Source organism: Myotis brandtii, unplaced genomic scaffold (genome assembly GCF_000412655.1).
Source record: "Myotis brandtii unplaced genomic scaffold, ASM41265v1 scaffold216, whole genome shotgun sequence".
In the NCBI taxonomy this organism is placed as follows: domain Eukaryota; kingdom Metazoa; phylum Chordata; class Mammalia; order Chiroptera; family Vespertilionidae; genus Myotis; species Myotis brandtii.
Genome location: NW_005358092.1, coordinates 3,477,911 through 3,502,562, shown reverse-complemented (window position 1 = coordinate 3,502,562; position 24,652 = coordinate 3,477,911). Strand labels below are relative to the sequence as shown.

The following is a 24,652-nucleotide window of genomic DNA, read 5'->3' as shown; positions in this document are numbered from 1 at the left end:
AGGTTCGCCATCACTGCCCTAGGAGCTGCATCAGTAAATATATTGCTATGACATATGTCTTCTATTTTGCTGCCTATGGATTCTTCTAAGATTTTTATGGTTTCCCATCTTACATTTAAGTCCTTTAACCGTTTTGAGTTTATTTTTGTGTATGGTGTAAGTTAGTGATCTAGTTTCGTATTTTTGCATGTATCTGACCAATTTTCGCCGCACTATTTATTGAAGAGACTGTCTCGATTCCATTGTATTCTCTTGCCTCCTTTGTCAAATATTGATAGAGCATAATGGCTTGGATCGATTTCTAGGTTCTCTGTTCTGTTTCATTGGTCTATATGTCTGTTCTTGTTCCAGTACCAGGCAGTTTTGAGAACCGTGGCTTGGTAATATAGCTTGATATCTGGTATTGTGATCTCTCCAACTTTGTTCTGCTTTCTCAGGATTGCTGTGGCTATTCAGCGTCTTTTTTTATTCCAGATGAAATAAAAGCTCTCTTTTTGGAGAGCTTGTTCTAGGTTCTTCTCTTTTTTAAATCCTCACCCGAGGATATTTTTCCATTGATTTTTAGAGAGAGTGGAAGAGAGAGGGAAAGACAGAGAGAAATATTGATGTGAGAGATACACATCGATTGGTTGCCTCCTGCTCGAGCCCCAACCAGGACCTGGGCTGGAGAGGAGCCTGCAACCAAGGTATGTGCCCTTGACTAGAATTGAACCTGCAGGCTGACACTCTATCCACTGAGCCAAACTGGCTAGGGCCCTTTTCTCCTTCTTAAAGCAATTCCTTTAACACTTCTTGAATTGCTGGTTTGGTGGTAGTGTAATTCTTCAACTTTTTTTCTTCTGGAAAGCTTTTTATTTTACCTTCAATTTTAAATGAAAGCCTTGCTGGATACAGTAGTCTTGGATTTAGGCCCTTACTTTTCATTACTTTGAGTACTTTATACCACTTCCTTCTGGTCTGAAGTGTTTCTGTTGAGAAGTCAGCTGACATTCTAATGGGAACTCCTTTGTAGGTAATTTTCTGTCTCTCTCTTGCTGCCTTTAAGATTCTTTCTTTGTCTTTAACATTTGCCATTTTAATTATGATGTGTCTAGGTGTGGGTCTGTTTTGGTTTATCTTGATTGCTACTCTCTGTGCCTCCTGAACTTGTGTGACATTTTCCTTCACCAGGTTAGGGAAGTTTTCTATAATTTCTTTAAGCACATTCTCTGTTCCTGCTCACCCTCTTCCCCTTCTGGTATTCCTATAAAGTGGGTGTTCTTACATTTCTTGTTGTCCCAGAGCTCCCTTAAGCTATTTTCCTGCTTTTTAATTCTTTTTTTAAATTTGTTGTTCTAATTGGGTATTTATTTCTACCTTGTCTTCCAAATCGCTGATTTGATCCTCTGCTTCATCCAATCTATTTTTAATCCCTTCCAGTGTGTTTTTGGTGTCAAATATATTATTCTTTATTTCTGTCTGGTTCTTGTTCATCGCCTCTGTTTCACTTTTCATGCTGTGGTAATTTGTACTAAGTTCCTTAAGCATCTTTATAACCATTGCTTTGAACTCTATGTCTGATAGGTTGCTTGCCTCCATCTCATTTAGTTCTTTTTCCAGAGATTCCTTCTTTTCTCTCATTTGGAGGCTGTCTCTTTGTCTCCCCATTTTAGCTGTCTCCTTGTATTTGCTTCTATTTATTAGATAGGACTGCTATGCCTCCCAGTGTTTGTGGGATGGCTTTATGTAGACAGTGTCTTGAGGGGTTCAGTGGTGTAGTCTCTTCGTTCATCTGAGCTGGGTGCTCTAGGAATGCCCCTGTGTGTGTTGTTTGGGTTCTTCTGTTTTAATTGTGACTGGATTGTTGATGTCCCATTTGTGGGAGGGATCTCCCCTCAGACTTGCTGCCAGTGAGGTTCAACCTTAATGTCATTGTGCCAGCTGTTACATAGGTACTTTGGGTCTGCTATCTGTGGTGCTCACTGCATTTTGCTCTGATGTCGTTGAATCTGGTCCCTTGTTGTATCTATCTTGAGCCTCTTGGCAGCTTCTCTAGTGAAGGTGAATGTGAGTCACTGTCCCTTTCTGGCCTTGGGCAACCTCATTGAGGTCTGAGAGATTGAATCCCCTAGTAGTTCAATAGTTGGGGACTCCGTAGCGCAGAGGCTGGATCTGCCTTGAGTCTCACATCTTTTTTTTTAAAAATATATTTTTATTTGTTTCAGAGAAGAGGGGAGAGGGATACAGAGATAGAAATGTCAATGAGAGAGAATCATTGATTGGCTGCCTCCTGCACACCTTCTACTGGGGGGATCGAGCCTGAAAACTAGGTATGTGCCCTTGGGTGGAATCAAACCTGGGATCCTTCAGTCCACAGGCAGTGCTCTATCCACTGAGCCAAAGCAACTAGAACAAGTCTCACATCTTGATTGTCCCTGTTCTGAGTTGTACTCTCTTCCTCCATGGAGCTGGTCCCGCAGATGTCAGCTTCAGGCCTTTGGGGTCCTGCTGGCTTTTGCTTCTCTGAGCAATCCGGGATGCTGTCTGCGGTGGGGACCCAATTGTTTCTGACTAATTAGATCGGGCAAAGACTCAAAGCCTGTGGAGACCCGCCTCTGCCTGCACACTGATTGGATTCAGTCTGGAGTAGCCTCAAGCAATCGTCCACAGGAGGGGTGAGAGGTTTTCCAACAGGGTGGGGCAAGTGGTTTCCCCCAAGCAAACACCACCTGGATAGCAGAGGTCTGCCTGAGAAAGATGACCTCCACAGCATGAGGGAATGACTCAGCATAGGAAACTGGGGTGTCTGCCTTCTGAGCTCTAACCCCAGAGTACCCAACTCTGGCTTATGCTTACACAGCTCCAGTCCACTCTGCCGGAGCCCAAGGTAAGCGGATGCACTTGAAATTTTGTGCGCTGGCCCTTTAAGAGGATGCCTGCATTTCCAGCTGTCTTTCCCTGACTTACAGCAACCCTGCTGCTTTTCACAGCCAGATGTTATGTGGGTGCCTTTCGTTATGGTTCTTCTCTCCTGGGGGCCCCAGGTTGGGGATTAGACCCTGGAGTTCTCAGTGGGAACCCCCCCCCCCCCCCCCCCCCCAACACAACACCCCCCCCCCCCCAACCACTTTTTCACACACACACACACACAGTTGAGATATCTCTCCAGAACTTCAGTTGCTGTCTTTGGGAGCCTTGCCACCCCTTTAGCACCTCCGCCCTTCCACACCTCCACCCTACCTGTCAGACTCTGTGTGGTCTTTACTTTCTGTCTTTGGTTATCAGGGTTCTTTCCAGCTAGTCTTCAGTTGATTATTCAGTGTGGTTTTTTTTTTTCCTTTGTATTTTAGTTATAATTCCAGTTTGGTCCTGGGAGTGTGTTTGTGAGCTTCCATTTACCCTGCTGCCATTTTTAGTCTCTCTCTCTGTTTTTCATTTTTTAAAATATATTTTTATCGATCTCAGAGAGGAATGGAGAGGAGAGGAGAGGAGAGGAGAGAGAGAGAGAGAGAGAGAGAGAGAGAGAGAGGGAGAGAGAGAGAGAGAGAGGCACACATCAGTGATGAGAGAATCATTGTTTGGCTGCCTCCTGAACTCCCTACACAGGGACCAAGTCCACAACATGTGCATACTCCCTGACTGAGAATCGAACCGTGACCTCCTGGTCTGTACATTGACGCTTAACCACTGAGCCACTTTGGCAGGGCTACAATCTTCAAGTTGTTTTAGAAGTATCTAGAAATAAAGATGAGATGATTAGACCACACCTAAAATATTAAGTTCTGGGTGCAGTGATTTAAGAGACATTGGCACATTTAAGCATGTTTAGACTCAAAGCATCTGACACCATGGCATGATAAGGAACACATGAAGGATAGCTTAGAGAAGAAATGTTCTTTGGAGTACATGATAGTCTGCATGTATCTAAATGGCTGTTATGTGGAAGAGAATGTGACCTAAGGTGTCATACTTGGGCCAATGGATAAAAGTACAGAAAAACATTTTCTAAAATTTCAAGATAAGAGTTAGCTTTTTTACTATAGCTGTTAAAAAGCAGTGTATGGGCATCCTCTAGAGAAGAACCATGTACCTGGTTTTCACTGGAGGTGTTAAAATACTAGATGCCTGATTAAAAGGGATATTGTATGAAGAGATTCAAGTTTTAAATAAGAGATTTAATCAGGTAACCTTAAGGGTCCTTCCAGTGTGGAAATTCTCCATGATTCTAAGCATTTTCACATAGAGAGGGCTTTAAGGCTTAATTGACCTGTTCTGATACCAGAATGAGGAAATATTACTGATGTGTTGGCTTAGAGTGGTCAAGATAGAACTAGGTTGGCTAACTACTTTATTGGATTTGCAGAGAGTAAGAGCATTAACATTTCCACTGGAGATGCTTATTACAGTATATGCTCTTTTTTAAAAAAAATGATTATAGAGAGGAAGAGAGAGAGAGAGAAACATCAATATGAGAGAGAAACATTGTTTGGTTGTTTCCTGTATGTGCTCTGACTGGGGATAGAACCCGCAACCAGGGTATGTGCCCTGACTGGGAATCAAACCCTCGATGCTTTGGTGTATGGGATGGTGCTCCAACCAACTGAGCCACACTAGTCAGGGCACAGTATACTCTTCGTGTAGCCAATTTGTGTCTTCTTTGTCTGCTTTACAAAATTTCAAGGGAAAGTGGGTGGAGATGATGTTGACATTGATTTTGTAGATTATAAATTTGCAACTTTATTTTTTTGTAAACAAAGTACAAATAAACTGTGTACTGTGAAATGTCCTTTTTGATATTTCTCTGAGCTCCTCAGCTTTTTGTCAGGTATGAAGCTTCAACAGAGTTCTGTGCAGTCTGTTGAAATAGTGTTTTAAAAAATTTTACTTGTTTCCTTTGGATAAATACCCAGAAGTGGAATTCTGGGTCATATGGTATATCTATTTTTATTTTCTTGAGGAATACCCATACTGTTTCCATAGGGGCTGAACCAGTTTTCTTTTCTACCAGCAGTGCACAAGGGGTCCCTTTTCTCGCATCCTCAACAACAAATGTTATTTGTTGACTTTTAAAAAATAGCCATTCTGACTTCTGTGAGGTGGTATCCCATTGTGGTTTTGATTTACATTTCCTTGTTGATTAGTGATGTTGAACATCTTTTCATATGTCTGTTAGCCAACTGTATGTCGTCTTCGGAGAAATTTTTCCCTGTGTTTATTGCAGCATTATATATACAATAGCCAAGATTTGGAAGCAACGTAGGTGTCCACATATAGATGAATAGATAAAGACATATATATCTCACACAATAGAATATGTGTGAGAGCAATAAAAAGGAATGAATCCTTGCCTTTTGTGACATTACACTAAGTGAAATAAGTCAGGCAGAGAAAGACAAATGTCATATGGTTTCACTTACATGTGAATCTCAAACAAACAAACAAATAAAACAAAATGAAAATAGATTCCTAGAAACATAGACCAAGGGGTTAGTTACCAGATGGGATGGGGGAATGGCTGAAAAGGGGAAAGGGAATATAGACAATTATATTGTGATAACTTTACACGGTGACAGATTTATACTAGAATTGGTGAGGTGATGACATGGTAGGGTATAAAGATGTTGAATCACTATATTGAACACCTGAAATGAATATAACCAATATAAGATTGTATACTAACTATACTTTAAGTAAAAAATAAATTTAAAGGAAAGGTTTACTTGTATATGTTGTCAGCACCATTGCCCAGTGTCCCTTATTTAGCCTCCTTTGTAGCTGGGAACAATGGGAAATGTGGTAGGAAATTATACTTAGTGATCTTGGGCAAGTCACTTTGTTTGGACTTTGATTTCCTCAGCTTTAAAATTTGGAGTTTGGATTACTTAATTTTTTAAAAATTCTCATCTGAGGGTATGTTTATTGATTTTTAGAGAGAGTGGATATAGGGGAGAGAGACATTGATGTGAAAGGAAAACATTGATCTGTTGCCTCTCATATACACCTCGACCAGGGATCGAACCCACAACCTAGGTATGTGCCTGCAATCTTTTTTTTGTATGAGATTTGAACCCACAACCCCTTTTAGTGTACAGGACAATGTTCCAACCAACTGAGCCACCTGACCAGGTCTAGATTATTTAATTTAAAAAAGTATATATTTTATTAAATTTTATAGAGAGAGAGGAAGGGAGAGGGAGAGAGAAAGGGCATTGATGTGAGAGTAGAACATAAATTGGCTGCCTCCTGCATGCTCTCTACTGGGGATCGTGCCCGAGACTCAGGCATATTTCCTGACCAGGAATGAAACCAGCAACCTTTTTAGTTCACAGGATGACGCCCAACTAACTGAGCCATACTGGCCAGGGCAGATTATTTAATTTTTAAAAAATGTATGAAATATTGGCAGATACAGGAAGAATTCAGAAGATAAATTAATAGATACCACTTAAATTTAACTTATCTTAATGTTGGTCCACATTAGGTGATCTTTTAAAGGTCTTTTAAAAGTAAAGGTTCTAAAAAATATCTTACTCTAAACTTAATATTCAATAGAATATTTGGTTTAACTAGAAAATTTTGTTAGAATCTCTGGCATTTAGAACTGATTGGGTGTGGAATAAAGATTTGGAAGCTGTCGTGGAGATAATGCTTAAAACCTACCTCCAGAAGAAGTTGGTTTCTCCAGAAGAAGTTGTGTAAAGTAAGATGTGAAGAGGGGGAAATGACAGAGGATCCAGTAAAGAAAACTGAAAAGGTATAGTCAGTGAATTAGGAAGGGAGTGAATCATATTGGTAAAGTCATAAAGTTATGAGAGAAATTATAGGAAACAAACCATTGTTTCCATGCAATAATTACTACATTTAGAAGATCTGTTTATTGATGTAAAAAAATAAGGTTAAGATGTATTGGTTGAGATCATTAGTGGTTTTATGGTCAGCATTGAGAAGCCAGCACACCAAGGTAGCCACTTTTCTGTTTATGTCTATTGAAAAACTTGTAGAGAGAAACCTCCTGTTTTTGTTGAATTTGGCGTAACCTAGTTGCCACAGACCTTGATGTTTGTCAAGCTGGGTGGACACTGTTTCTCCAGCTCAGTTGATGTGAATAAACAACGTCTTATTCCTCCTGCCAGGAATGATGTTAGGGTGATGACTGTGTGTCCTGCTAGTCTCTGATGTGCTTTCCTGAGTATGTTTTTTTGTGGTTTGCAAAATATGGACCTCACACAAAATATAGTATGAATTTTAGTTCACTCCAAACCTAAAAATCAGTTTAGAATTCAGAGCAATTAATCTAGTAGTAGCTGAGTGTCTTTGTGGTTGTTTTATCTCATACCTCTAGACCAGCACATTTAAATTCTGCATTGCATGAAAAGCAACCAAGGGAAACTTAAAGACTTTTGTTGTCTTGCACTTTAGAAAAGACCATTGGAGATTTTAGTGGGAATCATGTAATTCATCTTTGCTTTGCTTTGGATTTTAATTCTTGCTGTGAGATTTTTAGTGCTGACTTCAGATACTCACACTAGAAACTTTTAGTGTAACATTTCTTGGATTCACTGGGCTTGACTTACTGTAGATCTGCTATTTGTCAGAAAAACACATTCTTTTATCACTGCTAAAAATTATTTTCTGTTTTCTTGTCCCCAAGGAAAATTTTAAGCAGATGCCTATCTTGACACATGTAAAGTTTATATTTTATATAGTATTCAAGGGAAGAACTTATTTAGATCTTTTGAATATCTTTCATTAGCTGTTTGTAATTTTCAACAGGTAGATCTTATACATGTTTTGTTAGATTTATACCTAAGTACTTAATTTTTTTTGGAACGATTGTAAATGGTCACAAATTTTGAAAATTGAAGTTTAATATTGGATCATATTTAATTTTGGCCAGTTCACAAAATATCTACATTTTACTTACTTTGTTTTCTTCCAGTAACAGTTTGCATTCAATATTAGTTTCAGATGTATAGCATAGTGGTTAGATAGTCATACTTTACAGAGTGTTCCCCCTTTATTTCAAGTACTCGCCTGGCACTGTACATAGTTTTTACAATATTATTGACTATGTTCCCTATACTGTAGTTTAACATCCCTGTGAGTATTTTGTGACTATCAATTTGTACTTCTTAATCCCTTCACCTTTTTGACCCAGTTCCCTGAACCCCCTTCCCTCTGGCAACCATTAGTCTGATTTTTGTTAGATAAAATAATAAAACAAACACTAAAATGGTATCATGATGTGTAGAAGTTTTGAATTTTAATATAGTTGTATTTACCAATATTTTTTCTTTAAGATGTATATCTCTTTTGTGTCTTTTAAAAAAATTCTTGCATGCCTCAGTGTCCTAAAAGTATTTTCTTTCTTTTATTTTTTCCATCACTTGTTATCCTCCTATATCCTCTTCCATCTCCACCCACTCCCCTTTCCCCTGAAATCGTTACTGTGTTGTCCCTGTCCATCAGTTCTTTCTCTTTTTTCCCCCCAGCTCAATCCCTCCACTCTCCCCAACTCCATCCCCCCCCTCAACCAGAGCTGTCTGCCTGATTTCTATCTATTAATCTGCCTCTATTTTGCTTGTTCAGTTGGTTCATTAAATTCCACATATGAATGAAATCATATGGTACTTGTCTTTCTCTGACTGGCTTATTTCACTCCTATGTTCATTGCAGTGTTATTTACAATAACCACGATTTGGAAGCAGCTCAAGTATCCATTAGTAGATGAGTGGATAAAACAGCTATGGTACCTTTACACCATGGAATACTGCTTGGCTGTAAAAAGGACCTGTAGGACATTATGCTAACTAAAAGCTTTTTCTTATATTTCCTTTTAGAAGTTTAAAGATTTGATTCTCTTATATAAACCTTTAATTCACCCAGAATTCATTTCTGTGTATGATATGAGTTAGGGATTTTTGCCCTGCTCTCAATATGGGTAGCCAGTGTTCTAAAAACAATTTATTAAATGCATTATCCTTTTATCAGTGTCACCTCTGTTCTATATATATGTGGGTCCCTGTGTGTGTGTGTGGGTCTGTAGTTGAGTTATGTTGCAGAAGTCTACTGGTTTATTCCTATGCTAATACCAGGCTTTCTAATTTTGCTTTTTAAAAAATTCAAAAATATATTGACATTAAATACACTGTATGTATTTAAAATGTACAGTTTGGTCAGTTTTGACACATACATCTGTAAAACCAAACACCACAATCAAGATGATATTGTCCCAAAAGTTTTCTTATACCTCTTTGTATTTCCTTTCTCCTGTCCCTCCTTGATATTCTTCACTACTCTTCTCTTCTTCCCTCATTCCATGCAACCCTTTATCTGCTTTATCTGCTATTACTGTAATTAGTTTGCATTTTCTAGAATTTTACATAAATGAAATCATATAGTATGTACGCTTTTATCTAGCTCTGAGGGGAGGAGTGTAATACAGACTTACTGGATAAGATCATGGAACTTGGAGACAGACCATTGAATCTTAAATTCCTGCTCTGTGATTTATTTATAGCTGTGAGATTTTGGGCCTGCTATTCTCTCTAAGCCCCAGTTTCTCAGGTGGCCATGGGAGAGTGAAATTTTCCATAGGGAGAATTCGAGGGAAGAAAATACAATGCTTGGGGATAGAATTGTGGGGATTTTTAATATCCTATATAATAAAAGCCTAATATGTTAAGTGTCTGGTTGACCGGTTGGCCGTTCAACCAATCAAAGTGTAATATGCTAATGCTTTGCTAAGGCCACTCAGCTGTTTGCTATGATGTGCACTGGCCACCAGGGGGCAGACAGTCAACCAGTCACTATGACGTGCACTGACCACCAGGGGGCAGATGCTCCGACTGTTAGGTTAGCTTCTTGCTGGGGTCTAGCCGATCAGGACTGAGCGAGATGGGCTGGACATGCCCTGGAGTCCTCCCACAGTCCCTCCGAGGCTAGCCAACTTCCTGTGTCCCTCACCAGCCCCGGTCGTGCACCGGTGGGGTCCCTCGGCCTGGCCTGTGCCCCCTCGCAATCTGGGACCCCTCAGGGGATGTCAGAGAGCCAGTGCTTAACGTAGTGCTTATCTATATATATATAAACGGCTAATATGCAAAGTGTCCCCTTGGGTGTTCAACGGGAGACTGGGAGTTCAATCGCTTGCTATGATGTGCGCTGACCACCAGGGGGCAGTGCAGAATGAAGGAAGGCCCCGGCCAGCAGCTGGAAGGCCCCAATCAGCCCTGATCGTTGGCCAGGCCTAGGGACCCTCCCTGTGCACAAATTTTGTGCACCGGGCCTCTAGTACTGTATATATGGTTGGCAAGCCTATGCTTGACCATATGCAGGCAGGTTCAGAAGTCAGAGGATAGAATGAAGAAAATGGTTTAATATAGGAGTAAATATTTGTAAAATAAATATGACTAAAAAAGAAAGGTGATGATGTGATATTGTTTGAATGGATTGCTCAGGCTGGGAGAAAAACAAGTGAGACCAGAATAGAGATGAATAACAACAACAACAAAAAAATAGGTATGATAGAATAGAGGTTACCTTGTGGACAAAGGGTAGATTTAGTAGGCATAGAAGAAAGAAAAGAATTGTTTTAGAAATAGGATTTTTACAGTATGAAAGTTCTTAGGTGGACCTTCCCAGAATATAATCTGGTTAACTATATATTATTTATTAAAGTAGAATAAAAGAAAATTGGAGTTAAAAGAGTGTTTGTCAGGAGAGCTTGTGAAGGATTATAAGTGGAACATAAAATGATTGCTTCCCCAATTTCTGGCTTGGTGACGTTTAAGTGGTTGGGAGAAATATAGTTTAGCAGAGTGAAAGCTGGTTAATTTACATACTTTCCTTTCCAGTATAGTTTGATATAATTTGTAAGTACATAATGACTTAACTATAGCAGTCTCAAATGAGACTAGTCACCTAGGAAATTATCTTTTAAAAAAATATTTTAAAAATATATTTTTGTTGATTTCAGAGAGGAAGGGACAGGGAGAGAGAAACAGAAACATCAAGAATGAGAGGGAATCATTGATCAGGTACCTCCTGCATGCCCTCTATTGGGGATTGAGTTTACAACCCTGGCATGTGCCCTGACCAGAAATCAAACCAGTAAGTAACTCCTGGTTCATAGGTTGATGCTCAACCATCCAGTCACACTGGCCAGGTGGAAATTTTCTGTAATACTGAGCAGTCAGTACCACCATATTCACAGTATTGGTTCTCAGATACCTTATAGTTTAGTTATAATATTAGATCTTTCCTGAGAGTTTTGCTGTACTGTAAATGTAAGTTATTACCTGTATTATTTGTTTTTTCTTTGTGGGTTAATCCATACTCAGATACAAAAAATAATATAGGACAAGTTCAAGATTAAAGGTGTTTTATAGAAACATACTTGATATCTTAGATTTGCACTGTCAGTGTGGTAGTCACCAGTCACATGTGTTTATTGATCACTCGAAATATGGCTAGTCCAAACTGAGATGTGATATAAATGTAAATTACAATATGCATTGGACTTTGAAGATTTAGCATGAAACAAAGAATGTAAAATAGCTTGTAAGTTTTTTTATATGGATTACATGTTTGAAATAACATTATAGATATATTAGATTAAATAAAGTATGTTATTAAAATTAACTTTGCCTGTTCCCATTTTCCTTTTTAATGTAGCTGTTAGAAAATTAAAAATTTCATATGTAGCTTTCATATATGACTTATATTCCTGTTCAACAGCACTGTCTTAATAAGAAAGAAATATATCTCCCTTTTTAACTATAATCAAATACATATGTAACTATTTGCTGAATTATAAATCCTTAGTGGAAAAGCAAAAAATAAAAAAATGTAGTGTATGAGTATGCTTAATGAAATTTGCTATGGGTAGATTTAAAAATAAGTACTATCATTAGCTTTCCAGTAATTTTACAATTGTATTTAACAAAAGCTGTTAAACTTCAGGGATAAAGGGAACTGGATACCAGACTTCAGAAGACTGTCTTAGGGTCTGAAAGTAGACTTTTGCTGTGTGTTGTACAGCTTTCTAAGTGCATTATGGGCTTGTCCTAAAAGCATTGTGTCTAATACCTAGATTTTATTATCTGATTCAGCAAGTGGCATGCTTGGTCATGCTTGTGGTGTGTTTCTAATATTAGATTTTCTAAAGCAGTGTAGCATCACTTGGGAACTTAGAAATTAGAAATACTAATTCTTGAACCCCAACCCTACTGAATCAGAAACTCTGATGGCTAGGATTGGTGATCTGTTTAAACCCTCCAAGTGATTGTAATGCACATAAAGTTGGATAAACATAGTTCTGGATTATGCTACTTTTATAGAAGTAGCAATACTCAACCTCTTTATAACAATTCTCCATTTTGTCTCCTTGATTCAGATCCATTTACCCTGCTATTATCTGATGGTAATTTAACTGATGTAAATTTTATTTTTCTCATGAAAGTGCTCACAAAATTTCAGGATTAATTTCTAAGTGTAATAATTATATTTAGAGTGGTATTTTATTTGATTCTAATGAAAAGTGATACATTCTTAGGTGGATGCTCTCCGATTGCGTTTGGAAGAGAAGGAAACCATGCTGAATAAGAAGACAAAACAAATTCAGGATATGGCTGAGGAGAAAGGAACACAAGCTGGAGAGATACATGACCTCAAGGACATGCTGGATGTGAAGGAGCGGAAGGTTAATGTTCTTCAGAAGAAGGTAAGCTGCAGGTGTTCTGAGTTCATCTGGCATACATCATGTATACATACCACTGAGTTATATCTAAATTTTGTCAAAATTTTTCATTTCCTCTGTTTATATATTTGTGGTTAGTAATTGAAACTGTTGTTGCAATAGGTAAATTGTTAGAACTGCTCTGCATATTCAGTTTTTAAAATTTTTAAGTAAACAGTATTAGTATCGTCAGTAGTAGTTTGCATGCTATTTTTTCTGAAAAGTGCCTTGTAATTTGCCAAAGTGTTTACTTTGACATTCTTCTGTATTGGAACTGTAATGACATGAATTAGTATTTATATGGACTTGGAATGGTTGCAACTTGATCAATATGATTAATACTACTATAATTTTGAATAGAAAACATGCCACTATAACTAACATATAGTGTGGGGAGGGGGTGGGCAGGAGCAAGGGAAAGGGGATCAGTGGGGGAAAAGAAGGACATTTTGTAAAACTTTCACCAATAAACAAATTTAAAAAAACATAGTGTACATGTGTCAAGGAAAGGAAGAATTTAATTTTTTTTACCTTAATCATTGTTACTTTCCTATATTGCTTCTTAACTGGTGAATTTGAAACACTTTAGCATTGCAAAACATGTTATACAACTTGAGTTTTAGCTTGCTGTCAAGCCCTGTGTTATTCTCACTCTAGACCAGCGGTTCTCAACCTGTGGGTCGAACGACCCTTTCACAGGGGTCGCCTAAGACCATTGGGAAACACATACATAATTACATATTGTTTTTGTGATTAATCACTATGCTTTAATTATGTTCAATTTGTAACAATGAAATTGGGGGTCACCACAACATGAGGAACTGTATTAAAGGGTCTCGGCATTAGGAAGGTTGAGAACCACTGCTCTAGACTGTTGGCTATAACTTTGCTACTGACTTCTAGTATGCCAGTAGATATTTTGTAATAGAAAAAATAATTTTGATCTTTGTTTGGGAAGAGAGTTTTAGAACTATTCTAAAAGTTTGACCTCTGAAATTTGTGTGATTTAATGTATAGATCCACTAATATATTTGAAATATAAATGTACCCAACTTTTAAAATCTAGATAAATATTTCTTTTAAAGCATTCAGAAAGGGATCAAAGGGTGTGCAGACTTTCAGTTATAAAAGAAATAAGTAATGGGGATATAATGTATAGTGTGGTGACTGTAGTTAATAATATTGTATTGCATATTTCAAAATTGCTGAGAGTTGATCTTAAAAGTTTTTATCACAAGAAAAAACATTTCTGTAACTGTATGTGGTAATTCATGTTAACTAGACTTTATGGTGATCATTTCACAGTGAATATAAATATTGAATCATTATATTATACATCTGAAACTAACATTACATGTTAATTATACCTCAGTTTTGAAAAAAGCACTAAGAAATGACAATGTGGTTTGAAAAAAATACTTAATTTTAAAATCATGAAAATAATATATGTTCAAGGTAAAAAAAAAATTAAGAGTGACAAAAACAAATGAAATGAAAGTCTTTCTCCCCATCATTTGACCTTCTCAGTGCAACTTTTAGAGATGTAACTGTTGTTAACAATTCTTTGTGATCCCTTAATGAAATTGAAATGGGAAATTTGGACTGGAACTGCGGTATTCCCTGGGTAGGATGGCTTCCCAGGCTCTTGTCCAGTGGAGTCAAAGAATGAAACCACGGATGAAAGGTGGTATAGTAAAAGGTGGAAATTTATTTATTTCTCAATAAATTTCTGTAGCACCGGGCTACAGAGTTACATTTCCATATGATAAGGGAGCTGGGTGTAGCAAAGGTACATATTTACAAAATAAAGGAAGGAAGACGGAATAGGAGAACAATAAGGGAGAAGAAGGAGGGAACCTCATGTACTTCACGTGAAACTTGAGCTCTGGAGTTGCTATAGTAACCAAATCAAAGGGGAATAGTGACCAATCAGAGGGGATATCAAGGCACAAAGATCTGCAGCCTTTACAAACCATAGGAAAAAGGAGCTCAGTGGGACTCTTCCCCCTCCCCACGTGGGAGTCGGCAGGGGGGTTAGTGAGGGACGACCAAAGGACTGAACAGCAGGCTGCATGGGGCGACCAGGTCGGTGGGGGGGCTGTGAGGGGTAACCAGCCCGGCAGGGAGGGCAGTTGGGGGCGACCAGGCCAGCAGGGGGGGCAGTTAGGGGCGATCTGGCCGGCGGTGGGAGGGGGGGGCAGTTAGGGGCAATCAGGCAGGCAGGCAGGTAAGCGATTAGGAGCCAGCGGTCCAGGATTGTTAGAGGGATGTCCCCTGAGGGGTCCCAGATTGGAGAGGGTGCAGGCTGGGCTGAGGGGACCCCTCCCCTGTGCACGAATTTAGTTTTTATATGTGGCCAGCCAGTCATTTTTATAACATTTACTAAATACTCTACTTTTTTTTCTTCTGATTTGAAAAGCCTTAAATAAATTATCATAGAAACTTGGGTCTATTTCTGGATTCTTTTATACTTTTTTGTATCTTTGAAATAATTAAATGATGGTTAAAATGAAATGGGTGGGGGAAAAAGCTTTGGTACATGTACACAATGGAATACGACTCAGTTGTAAAAAGGGAAGGCAATTTTACCATTTGTAATAACATGGATGGACCTGGAGAGCATTATGCTAAGTGAAATAAGCCAGTCATTTAGAACCTGCCTCTCTGTGTCAGTACCAAACTGTTTCTATTATAATAGCTCCCTAATGCATTTGAATATTTAGTATGGTTGTTCTGCTTTATTGTTTTTTATTGGAGGATGTTCATTTGTTTCTTTTTCCAGATGAACTTTAGTATTATTTTGCCAGATTCCCCTCTTTTAAAAAATAATCTTTTTACTTTTTAAAAATATTTTTATTGATTTTAGAGAGGAAAAGAAAGGGAGAGAGAGATAGAAACATGAATAATGAGAGAGAATCATTGATTGGCAGCCTCCTGTACACCCCCTATTGGGGATCGAGCTTGCAACCTGGGCATGTGCCCTGACTATGAATCTAACCGTGACCTCCTGGTTCATAAGTCAACCACTGAGCCACGACAGCTGGACAATCTTTTTACTATTTTGATTGGAATGGGATATCTTAGAAGTCAAGTTTAAAAAGTTTTAAAGAAGAGGGAATGATCAACTTTGTCAAATACTGCTGAGTTAAAAAATGAAATTGAGAATTGACCATTGGCTTTAATGAAATGATTGCAGCAGTTCATGGTGTTGGAAAAGTTTATCATTGTGCCTAGTTTTTCTGAAACTCTTTGTTACTTTAAGCAATGCACTTAATTTTCTATGCCTTGATTTAACAAATTTAAAAGTGAAGCTGCATCTATTGACTACTATTTATGAACAATAATTAATTCACTTATAATGCTTCCTTCCATATTTTCATTGGTAAGCTTTATTGTCTTTTGCTATGTTCATAAGACTTCTCAGATTTACATTGTGTTGCTTTCGAAGGGGAAAAAAACATTCTTTTCTATAACTGTAACTCATACTGTTCAGCCTTCATTTCTTTAAGTGAATTTAATGTTTTTACCACTAGTCTTGTAACATCACAGATCAACTATTCCCAAGGTTTAAATGTTTATGTAGTAATTCTTGGTTGCTCAAGAATTCCTTTGAATACTTTTTTAGGAAAGGTCATGAGCACTATAGTTCCCAAGTTCTTGCTTGCTGACCATGTGTTTATACTGTCTTTTTATATTTTATAATTTAATTTATTTTAGAGGTACAATAAAGTATAAAGAATAATATATTAAGTAATTTTATTTTTAAATTGAATTTATTGGGGTGACACTGGTTAACAAAATTATACAGGTTTCAGGTGTGCAATTTTACAGCATATCATCTGTATACTGTATTGTGTGTTCACTACCCCAAGTCAGGTCTCTGTCACCATTTATCCCCCCTATGCAATTCTACCTTCCTCCACACACCCTCTTCCTGGCAATCACCACACTGTTGTCTATGTCCAGGAGTTCTTTTTCTTTTTTGCTTAATTCCTCCACCTTCCCAACAGGTGTCAGCCTGCTCTCTATCTATGAGTCTGTCTGTATTTTGCTTGTTAGTTCATTTTGTTCATTAAATTCCACATATGAGTGAAATCACATGGTACTTGCCTTTCTCTGATTGGCTTATTTCACTTGGCATAATGCCCTCCAGGTCCATCCATATTATTGCAAAGGGTAAAATTTCCTTCCCTTTTTACAGCTGAGTAGTATTCCATAGTGTAAATGTACCACAGCCTCCCCCCCCCCATTCATTTTATTTTATCCACTAATTTAATTATTTCAGAGATACAAAAAAATATAAAGAATAATATAAGTAATTTTAATTACTCAAGAAATAAAATTTCATATGTAGTTGAAGTTTCTTGGTATATCTTTTCTTGATAGTATTCCCTTCTATTCTGTTCCAGAGATAAACACTTGTTTTTTCTTAGATCAGGAAGAGGTATATTTTTATACTTTTACAAGCTATATATGTATTAATAAGATATAAAAGAGGAAATACACATGACACATAAATATGAGAAGTAATTTACCCTCACTGTAATCAGGAGAATGTAAAATAAGACCAGATTAAGAAACCATTTTATACCTGTAATTTTATGCTATGTTGGCAAAAGTAAGAAATCTGACAATATTAAGTGCTGGTAAATATGGCAACCAGATTTCTCCTGCAATGCTGTTGGTTTTTTAAATTGGTACAACTACTTTGGAGAGCACTTATCTTATTAAATTAAAAATAAGTATACCTAGATCGGACTGGCAGGATGGGGGGACTGAGGGTGGGCTGAAGAGTGTTAGTGTGGGGGGGGGGTAATTGAGACATATGTAATACTTTCAACAATAAAGAATTATTTTTTTAAATGCAGTTAAAAATTAAAAAATAAAATGTTGCTGTTTTATTTTTCATAAGGATTAATTGCAGTGTTTTCTAAATGTTATTATTTTTTTAAGTCAGTGTTAAAGAGGATAAGAGAAGGCCAAGTTGGGCCCCAATTAAATTTTAAGTTGGAAATTTAATATACTTAGGCATTAGAATTTTTCCTTTTACCTATAATTTTAATAGAACTCAGTTTATTGAAAATCTGTTGTCTGTGGAGAATATGTATAGCTAAATTCTTGAAATACCATTTTATTGAAAAGAAAACAATACATAGTGAATGAAGTATAATGAGTGATGATATTTCTACTGGGGAATATATTCCATGTGGATTTATGTTGCTTCATATAACTATTTTCCTCTCCCTTTTTCTTTTTAAAAAAAATATATTTTATTGATTTTTTACAGAGAGGAAGGGAGAGGGATAGAGAGTCAGAAACATCGATGAGAGAGAAACATCGATCAGCTGCCTCCTGCACACCCCCTACTGGGGATGTGCCTGCAACCAAGGTACATGCCCTTGACTGGAATCGAACCTGGGACCCTTCGGTCCTCAGGCTGACGCTCTATCCACTGAGCCAAACCGGTTAGGGCTACTCTCCCTTTTTCAAGTAAACCCTAAGGAGTTAAAGAGTTGGAACTTTCAGAATCTAATATAACTTCCAGCTTGTTAATAGTAACTCTTTTTAAATGAAGCTAAACTTATATAAGTGACATTTTATAATGACTGAAAAATTATTCTTGACAAAAGGGAAGGATCTTAGTTTATCTTGTTATAAATTACCTTTTATTTATTTATTTAAAAATATTAAATTTATTGGGGTGACATCTATATATATATAAAAGGCTAATATGCTAAGTGTCCGTCTGGGTAATGACATCATGTAGTGACACCTGGCTTCCTCTCCCTAGCTCCTAGCCTCCTTGGAGTTTCTTCAACCCAGGAACAGGACTTGCTTTATAGCCAGGTGGAAACATTTCACACTGTAACCAAATGTCTGTGAAGCGTTTTCCCATGCCTCATGTCATTTGATCCTTACAGAAGTCCTGGAGTAGGTAGATAGGAGACTTGGTGGAATCCTATTTTCTTTTCATTAGCTGGAAAACATAGATTTAGAAAGCTTAGAAACTTGACCTGACTGAAAAGAAGAAATGGTGGAACTTGAAAATGACTTCAGGTTTTCTCACTGCGCAGAATATAGTCAAACACTGCGGCAGGTAAATATTTTACCCTTCGTTCTCCCTATGATCTACAGTAATAATCTGCTTCATGTTGATATTTACTGCTGTGTTGCTGACAATTACCTGAAAAAGAAGTTGGGGTGCTTCACTGGGCTGGAAAAAGTTTAGCTAAAACAGAAAGCTGGTCTAATTAAGCAAGTTTATTCTTTATCTATAAAAGGCTAAGTTGACTCACACATGCATGATACACATAAAGCTCTCGCTGGCGCCAATCGCATGTGTGTATTTCCATCTGTCATTGTCGATCGTGAATTTGGTTGACACTTCTATTATAGAGAAAGGGCGAATAGCGACATTAAAATATTTCTTCTAATTAATTTTCTTTCAGTGTGCACGAATTCATGCACTGGGCCACTAGTTGGTTAATAAGCTTATAAATTTCAGGTGTATAATTTTATTTTGCTCACTTATTTGTGGGTCAGGAATTCAAGAAGGCTCTCTTGGGTAGTTGTCCCTGATTCCTTTGGTGACAGATGTGTCTGTGGTTCAATAATCCACTATTAAGATGGCTTCTTCCATTGCACACATTTTGCATAGGTACTACTGGTTTATGGCTGTATGGCTACATGGAACAGTTTGCCTCAGGGCTTTTGCATATCATGATGAGATTAGTCACACTTCTGATGTGGCACCTGACTTCCAGTTAAGGGTTATGCCTGGCTTAGAAGTGGCATAGGATTCCTTTTTCTTTATATTCTGTTGGTCATAATAGTCACAGGACTTCACTTGACTCAGAGGGATCAAGAAATAGACTCCACTTCTTCATGGAGGAGTGTGTCAGTGCCACATTGCAGAAGAGCGTGTCATGTGGGAGATATTGTGCCCATTTTTGGACAATATCTGCTTCCATTGAATAAAATATTGGATAAAGGATTGAGAATATGAGGAGGAGATTTTTTCTTTTGTGGTATGGCAATAAGGCTCTTATTCTTTTTTCTTATATTAATTGTCTTCTAATGTTGTAGCGTTATTAGAATGAAGAGTAATTTTTTTATTTCTATGTTTAACTCAGTGTTTTAATGTATTATTCATAGGGCTTTTATATCATTCATTACTCCCAACAGAACTCACCTTAAACCAGAAGGAATTATAAACAGTTTAAAATTGCTTTACCTGATTTATAAATTATCACAAGTTATGAACATAATTCATAGGGAAAGGGTAAAGTGGAATAAGGTTATGGAAAGGACAGACTGACAGCAGAAGGTGAATTCATGCTACATATTTATTTTGGAGATTCACCTTAGATGAGAAGCACAACTGTGTAGATGAAAACTTTTGCATATTAGTGATGTAACATGGAAAAGACTGCCATCTAGAAGATAACCAGATTGAATATGTGCACCGATGATACATTGAGTGCAAAAGAATTTTTAAGTCTGTTAAAAACAGACAAACTTGGCTAAATTGGTTTATGTTACTTGGGTAATAAAGCAGGATACATCTCAAGCTTAAGCAGTTTCACACTTCATTGCTATTGTGGAACTTTGACTTTTAAGCTAATGCTAATGAGTTAATTAGATGGATATTTTCTTTTTTTTCCTAATTGAGATGTAGTTCACATACCATAAAATTTACTCTTTTAAACTGTGTAATTTAGTCATTTTTTTGTATAGTTATGAGGTTGTTCGACCATCACCACTATCCATTTTCAGAACATTTTTATGATCCCTAAAAGAAACCCATACCTGTTAGCAGTAATCAACCCTTTATCCTCTGGCAACTACTAACCTACTTTTTGTCTCTATAGATTTTCTTATTATATAAATGTAATCATACAATATGTATTTTTTGTGTCTGGCTTCTTTAAGGTAATGTTTTCAGGATTCATTCATGTTGTAGCAAGTATCAGTATTTTATTCCTTTTTATGGCTGATTATTCCATTGTAAGGAATATACCAAATTTTGTTTATTCATCAGTGCATAGAAATTTGGGTTGTTTCCACTTTTTAGATATTATGAATAATGATTCTATGAATGTTCAAGCACAGGGTTTTGTATGAATATATCTTTTCGTTTCTCTTGGATATATATCTAGGAATGGAATTGATGTTAATTCATGTTTAACTTTATAAGGAACTGCCAAACTTTCTAAAGCGGCTACATAATTTTACATTCTTGCCAATGCTTGTTATTATTTTTTTTTTTAAATAGCCATTCTGATGGGTATATATTGGTATCTTATTGTGGTTTTTTTAAATCCTCACCTGAGGATATTTTTTCCACTAATTTTCAGACAGAGTGGAAGTAATGGAAGCAGGGTGGAGAGAGAAAGAAAAATATTGATGTGAGAAAGACACCTGGATTGGTTGCCTCCTGCACGCACCCCAATTGGGTTTGGGGATCGACCCTGCAACTGAAGTACATACCCTTGACCTGGAATCGAACCCATGACCCTTTGGTTGGTGAGCCAATGCTCTAACCACTGAATCAGATTAGCCAGGGCTCTTATTGTGGTTTTAATTTTCATTTCCATAGTGACTAACGATGTTGAACATCTTTTCATGTGCTTGTTGACCATTTGTATATCTTCTTTGGAGAAATGCCTTTTCAAATCGTTTCCCATTTTCAAATGGAGTTATTTGTCTTTTTATTGTTGATTTCTAGAAAGTCTATATATTCTGTAGGCTCCAACATATCAGATATGCGATTTTCAAATATTCTCCCATTTTGTGGGTTATCTTTTCATTTCCTTGATATCTTTTTATGCACGCAAGTTTTACATTTTGATTAATCTAATTTATCTTGTTTTTTCTTTGTTGCTTATGCTTTTGGTGTTATATCTAAGAAAATATTGTCTAATTTAAGGTCATGAAGATTTTGTCCTACATTTTCATCTATGAGTTTTATAGTTTTAGCTTTTACATTGAGGTCTTTGATCCATTCCAATTTAATTTTTGTATATAGAGTAGCGTAGGAATCCAACTTCATTATTTTGCATGTGGATATTCAGTTGTCCCATCAGCATTTGTTGAAAAGACTCTTCTTTCCCCCATTGAGTTGTCTTGGGACATTTGCTGAAAATCAGTTGGCCATAGACATGTTAATTTCTGAACTCTAGATTCTATTCTATTGATAAATATATCTATCCATGTGCCATCCCACACTGTCTTGATTACTGTAGCTTTGTAGTAGGTATTGATAATGGGAACTGTAAATCCTTTACCTTTGTTTCTTTTCAAGATTGTTTTGGCTTTTTGGGGGTCCCTTGTAATTCCATATGAATTTTGAGATCACTGTGTCCATTTCTGTAAAAAAGGCTTTAGAATTTTGTTAGGGGTATTGAATTGAATCTGCTTATCAGTTTGGGGAATATTGCCATCTTAACAATATCAAGTCTTTCAGTTGTCACAGGATGTCTTTAAACTTATGTTGTCTTTAATTTCTGTTATTGATGTTTTGTAGTTCTAAGTGTACAAGTCTTGCACTTCTTTAAATTTATTTTTAAGTATTTTATTCTTTGTGATGCTATTGTAAGTGGAATTATTTTCATTCCATTATCAGGTTAATCATTTTTATATACAGCTATACAACTGGTTTTTAAATATTGCTCTCTTATGTTTTGCAACTTTGTTAAACTTGTTTATTAACTCTAATAGTGTTGTAGTGAATTCTTTAATATTTTCTATATATAAGGTTATGCTATCTGTCAATAGAGATTGTTATACTTCTTCCTTTCCAATATATATTTTTTCTTACCTAATTGCCCTTCCCTGATTGTCTAGTGCAATGATACTGGTAAATAGAAGTGGTGAGAGCAGACATCCTTACCTTGTTCTTTATTTTAGGGGAAAGACTTTTCATTTTTCATCAGCACGATGTTAACTATGGATTTTTCATAGATGCCTTTTATCAGGTTTAGGACATTCTCTTCTACTCCTAGTTTATTGAGTCTTTTTATCATGAAAAGTTGTTGGATTTTATCAAATGCATTTTTCTGTATTTATTGAGATGAGCATGTGGTTTTAATATGGTACATACATTATATTGATTGAACCAACCTTGACTCCCTGGGATAAGGATGGTTGTGTTTTTAAATAGCCTTGTAGTTTTCACCTGGGGAAACTTGTTTTATCAACATTATCATGGAAGCAATAGGATTGAACCTGACAGAACATATCCTTTGGAGTTCTAGGGCATAATATAAATAAGAACTATTCAAAGGCTTATATTGTAATGCTTTGTGCAATGTAGAAGTCATTTTGACTTTTATTAAAACACTAGAGGGCCGATGCACAAAATCTGTGCAAGAGTAGGCCTTCCTTCCCCCGGCTGCCGGCACCAGCTTCCCTCTGGCACCCGGGACCCAGGTTTCCTTCCAGCTGCCAGCAGGCACCTGGGACCCGGGCTTCCCTCGCAGCCCTGGCTTCGTCCAGAAAGTCATCTGGAAGGACGTCTGGCCTAATTAGCATATTACGCTTTTACTATTGTAGATTTCTTTGGACTTTTAGTAACTTAGTGAATAATTTGAGGATTTGTTTATCTTTATCATTTTCTATTCATAGTATGCCATATTAATATTCTCAGAGTCTGGCAAGCTTTAGTTCAGAATGTCCTGACTTCTGTTTTTACTGACCACACATTTTAAACTTGAGAACTGGTAATTAACAAGTTAATATAGAACACTCAGATTTCTATTGTGACAAATGTTGTTCTTTGTGATATCTCAGGAGACATTGTAGCAGGAACTTGTCAGAGTAATAAATACCTAGATATGTATCTAGAAAGGGACAAAGGATTTGAAAAAAAAGAATGTTTGATTAAAATTTTGATACACAGTCAATATTTTCTTATGCTTAAAATTGCTTATAATTTGACATGAATTAACTTGCATTGCATTGCTTTCTTACCTGTGGGAATAGCTATTTGGATAGATGCCCAGGTACCTGTCAACTTTAGATGAGAAGTTGAAATAACCACCTGAAGAAGTTGTTAAATCAAACTTGGATGAAGTAGCTTTTTGTGCTTTTCCTTCTGTCTGTCACACCAGTAGGTGCTTCCTAACTAGAAGAAAATAGCTTCAAGTATCAGACATGTATTTTGTCCTTTATCTGTTTTATCTTTTTGTAATTGTCAGACCTCCTTACTTTTTTCTCCTAACACTTTTTTCCCTAGAGGAGTTTTCCAAATTAGAAATCCAAATTTCTGAGGAAAATTTTATTAAATTCTTAAGATTCCCTCAAATACCGTTGATTTAATCCTCATGTTTTTGAATTATACAGGTTTTATAATATTCTATCCAGATCATATATAATTTAGCTAGCCTTCTATTATTAATTATTTGATTTTTTCAACTTTTTTATTGTTAATAAATAATACAAGGGATAGTGGCTATTTTTTTCTTTCTTTAAGTCTAGTGTGTCTGCTTTAGTTATTTAAAAATATTGATTCTTTCATCACTTAAATGTAGTAAACTAATTGATGTAAGACTTCTATCTAGATAGCCATTGTTACTGTACAACTCAAGGGATACCATTCATATAGATAATGTGCATTGAGGTCTTAAGTGCTGTCTCACCATTGCTATTGTCTCAGAAAGATTGCCATTGTGCATTTATGGATCCTGTTTTTTGGGGTTTTTTTTGAGCAATTGTAGTACAGGAAGGTCGGTCAAGGTTTTACATATGCCTGCCAGATATAAAAAGAAGTACTTGAGCCATTTCTATAATTGTCTACTAAGCAGAGTTTGACTGGCAGTCACTTTTGGTCTCACTAGCTTTTGCTTCATATTATCCAGTTATCCTATACTAGAGGCCCGGTGCACAAAAATTTGTGCACTCTGGGGGGGGGGGGGTCCCCCGGCCCGGCCTGGGCCC

At 36.8% G+C, this 24,652-nt stretch overlaps 1 protein-coding gene across 5 annotated transcripts in view; it reads left to right on the top strand.

The window, feature by feature from the left end:
• ERC1 (ELKS/RAB6-interacting/CAST family member 1) overlaps positions 1 to 24,652 on the top strand; it is a 462,570-nt gene that overhangs the window by 113,227 nt on the left and 324,691 nt on the right. For all 5 annotated transcript variants that reach the window (XM_005865924.2, XM_005865923.2, XM_005865922.2 and 2 more), the window contains one exon: positions 12,533 to 12,700. In XM_005865924.2, the coding sequence (XP_005865986.1) occupies positions 12,533 to 12,700 (168 nt within the window). The remainder of the gene's footprint in view (positions 1 to 12,532; positions 12,701 to 24,652) is intronic.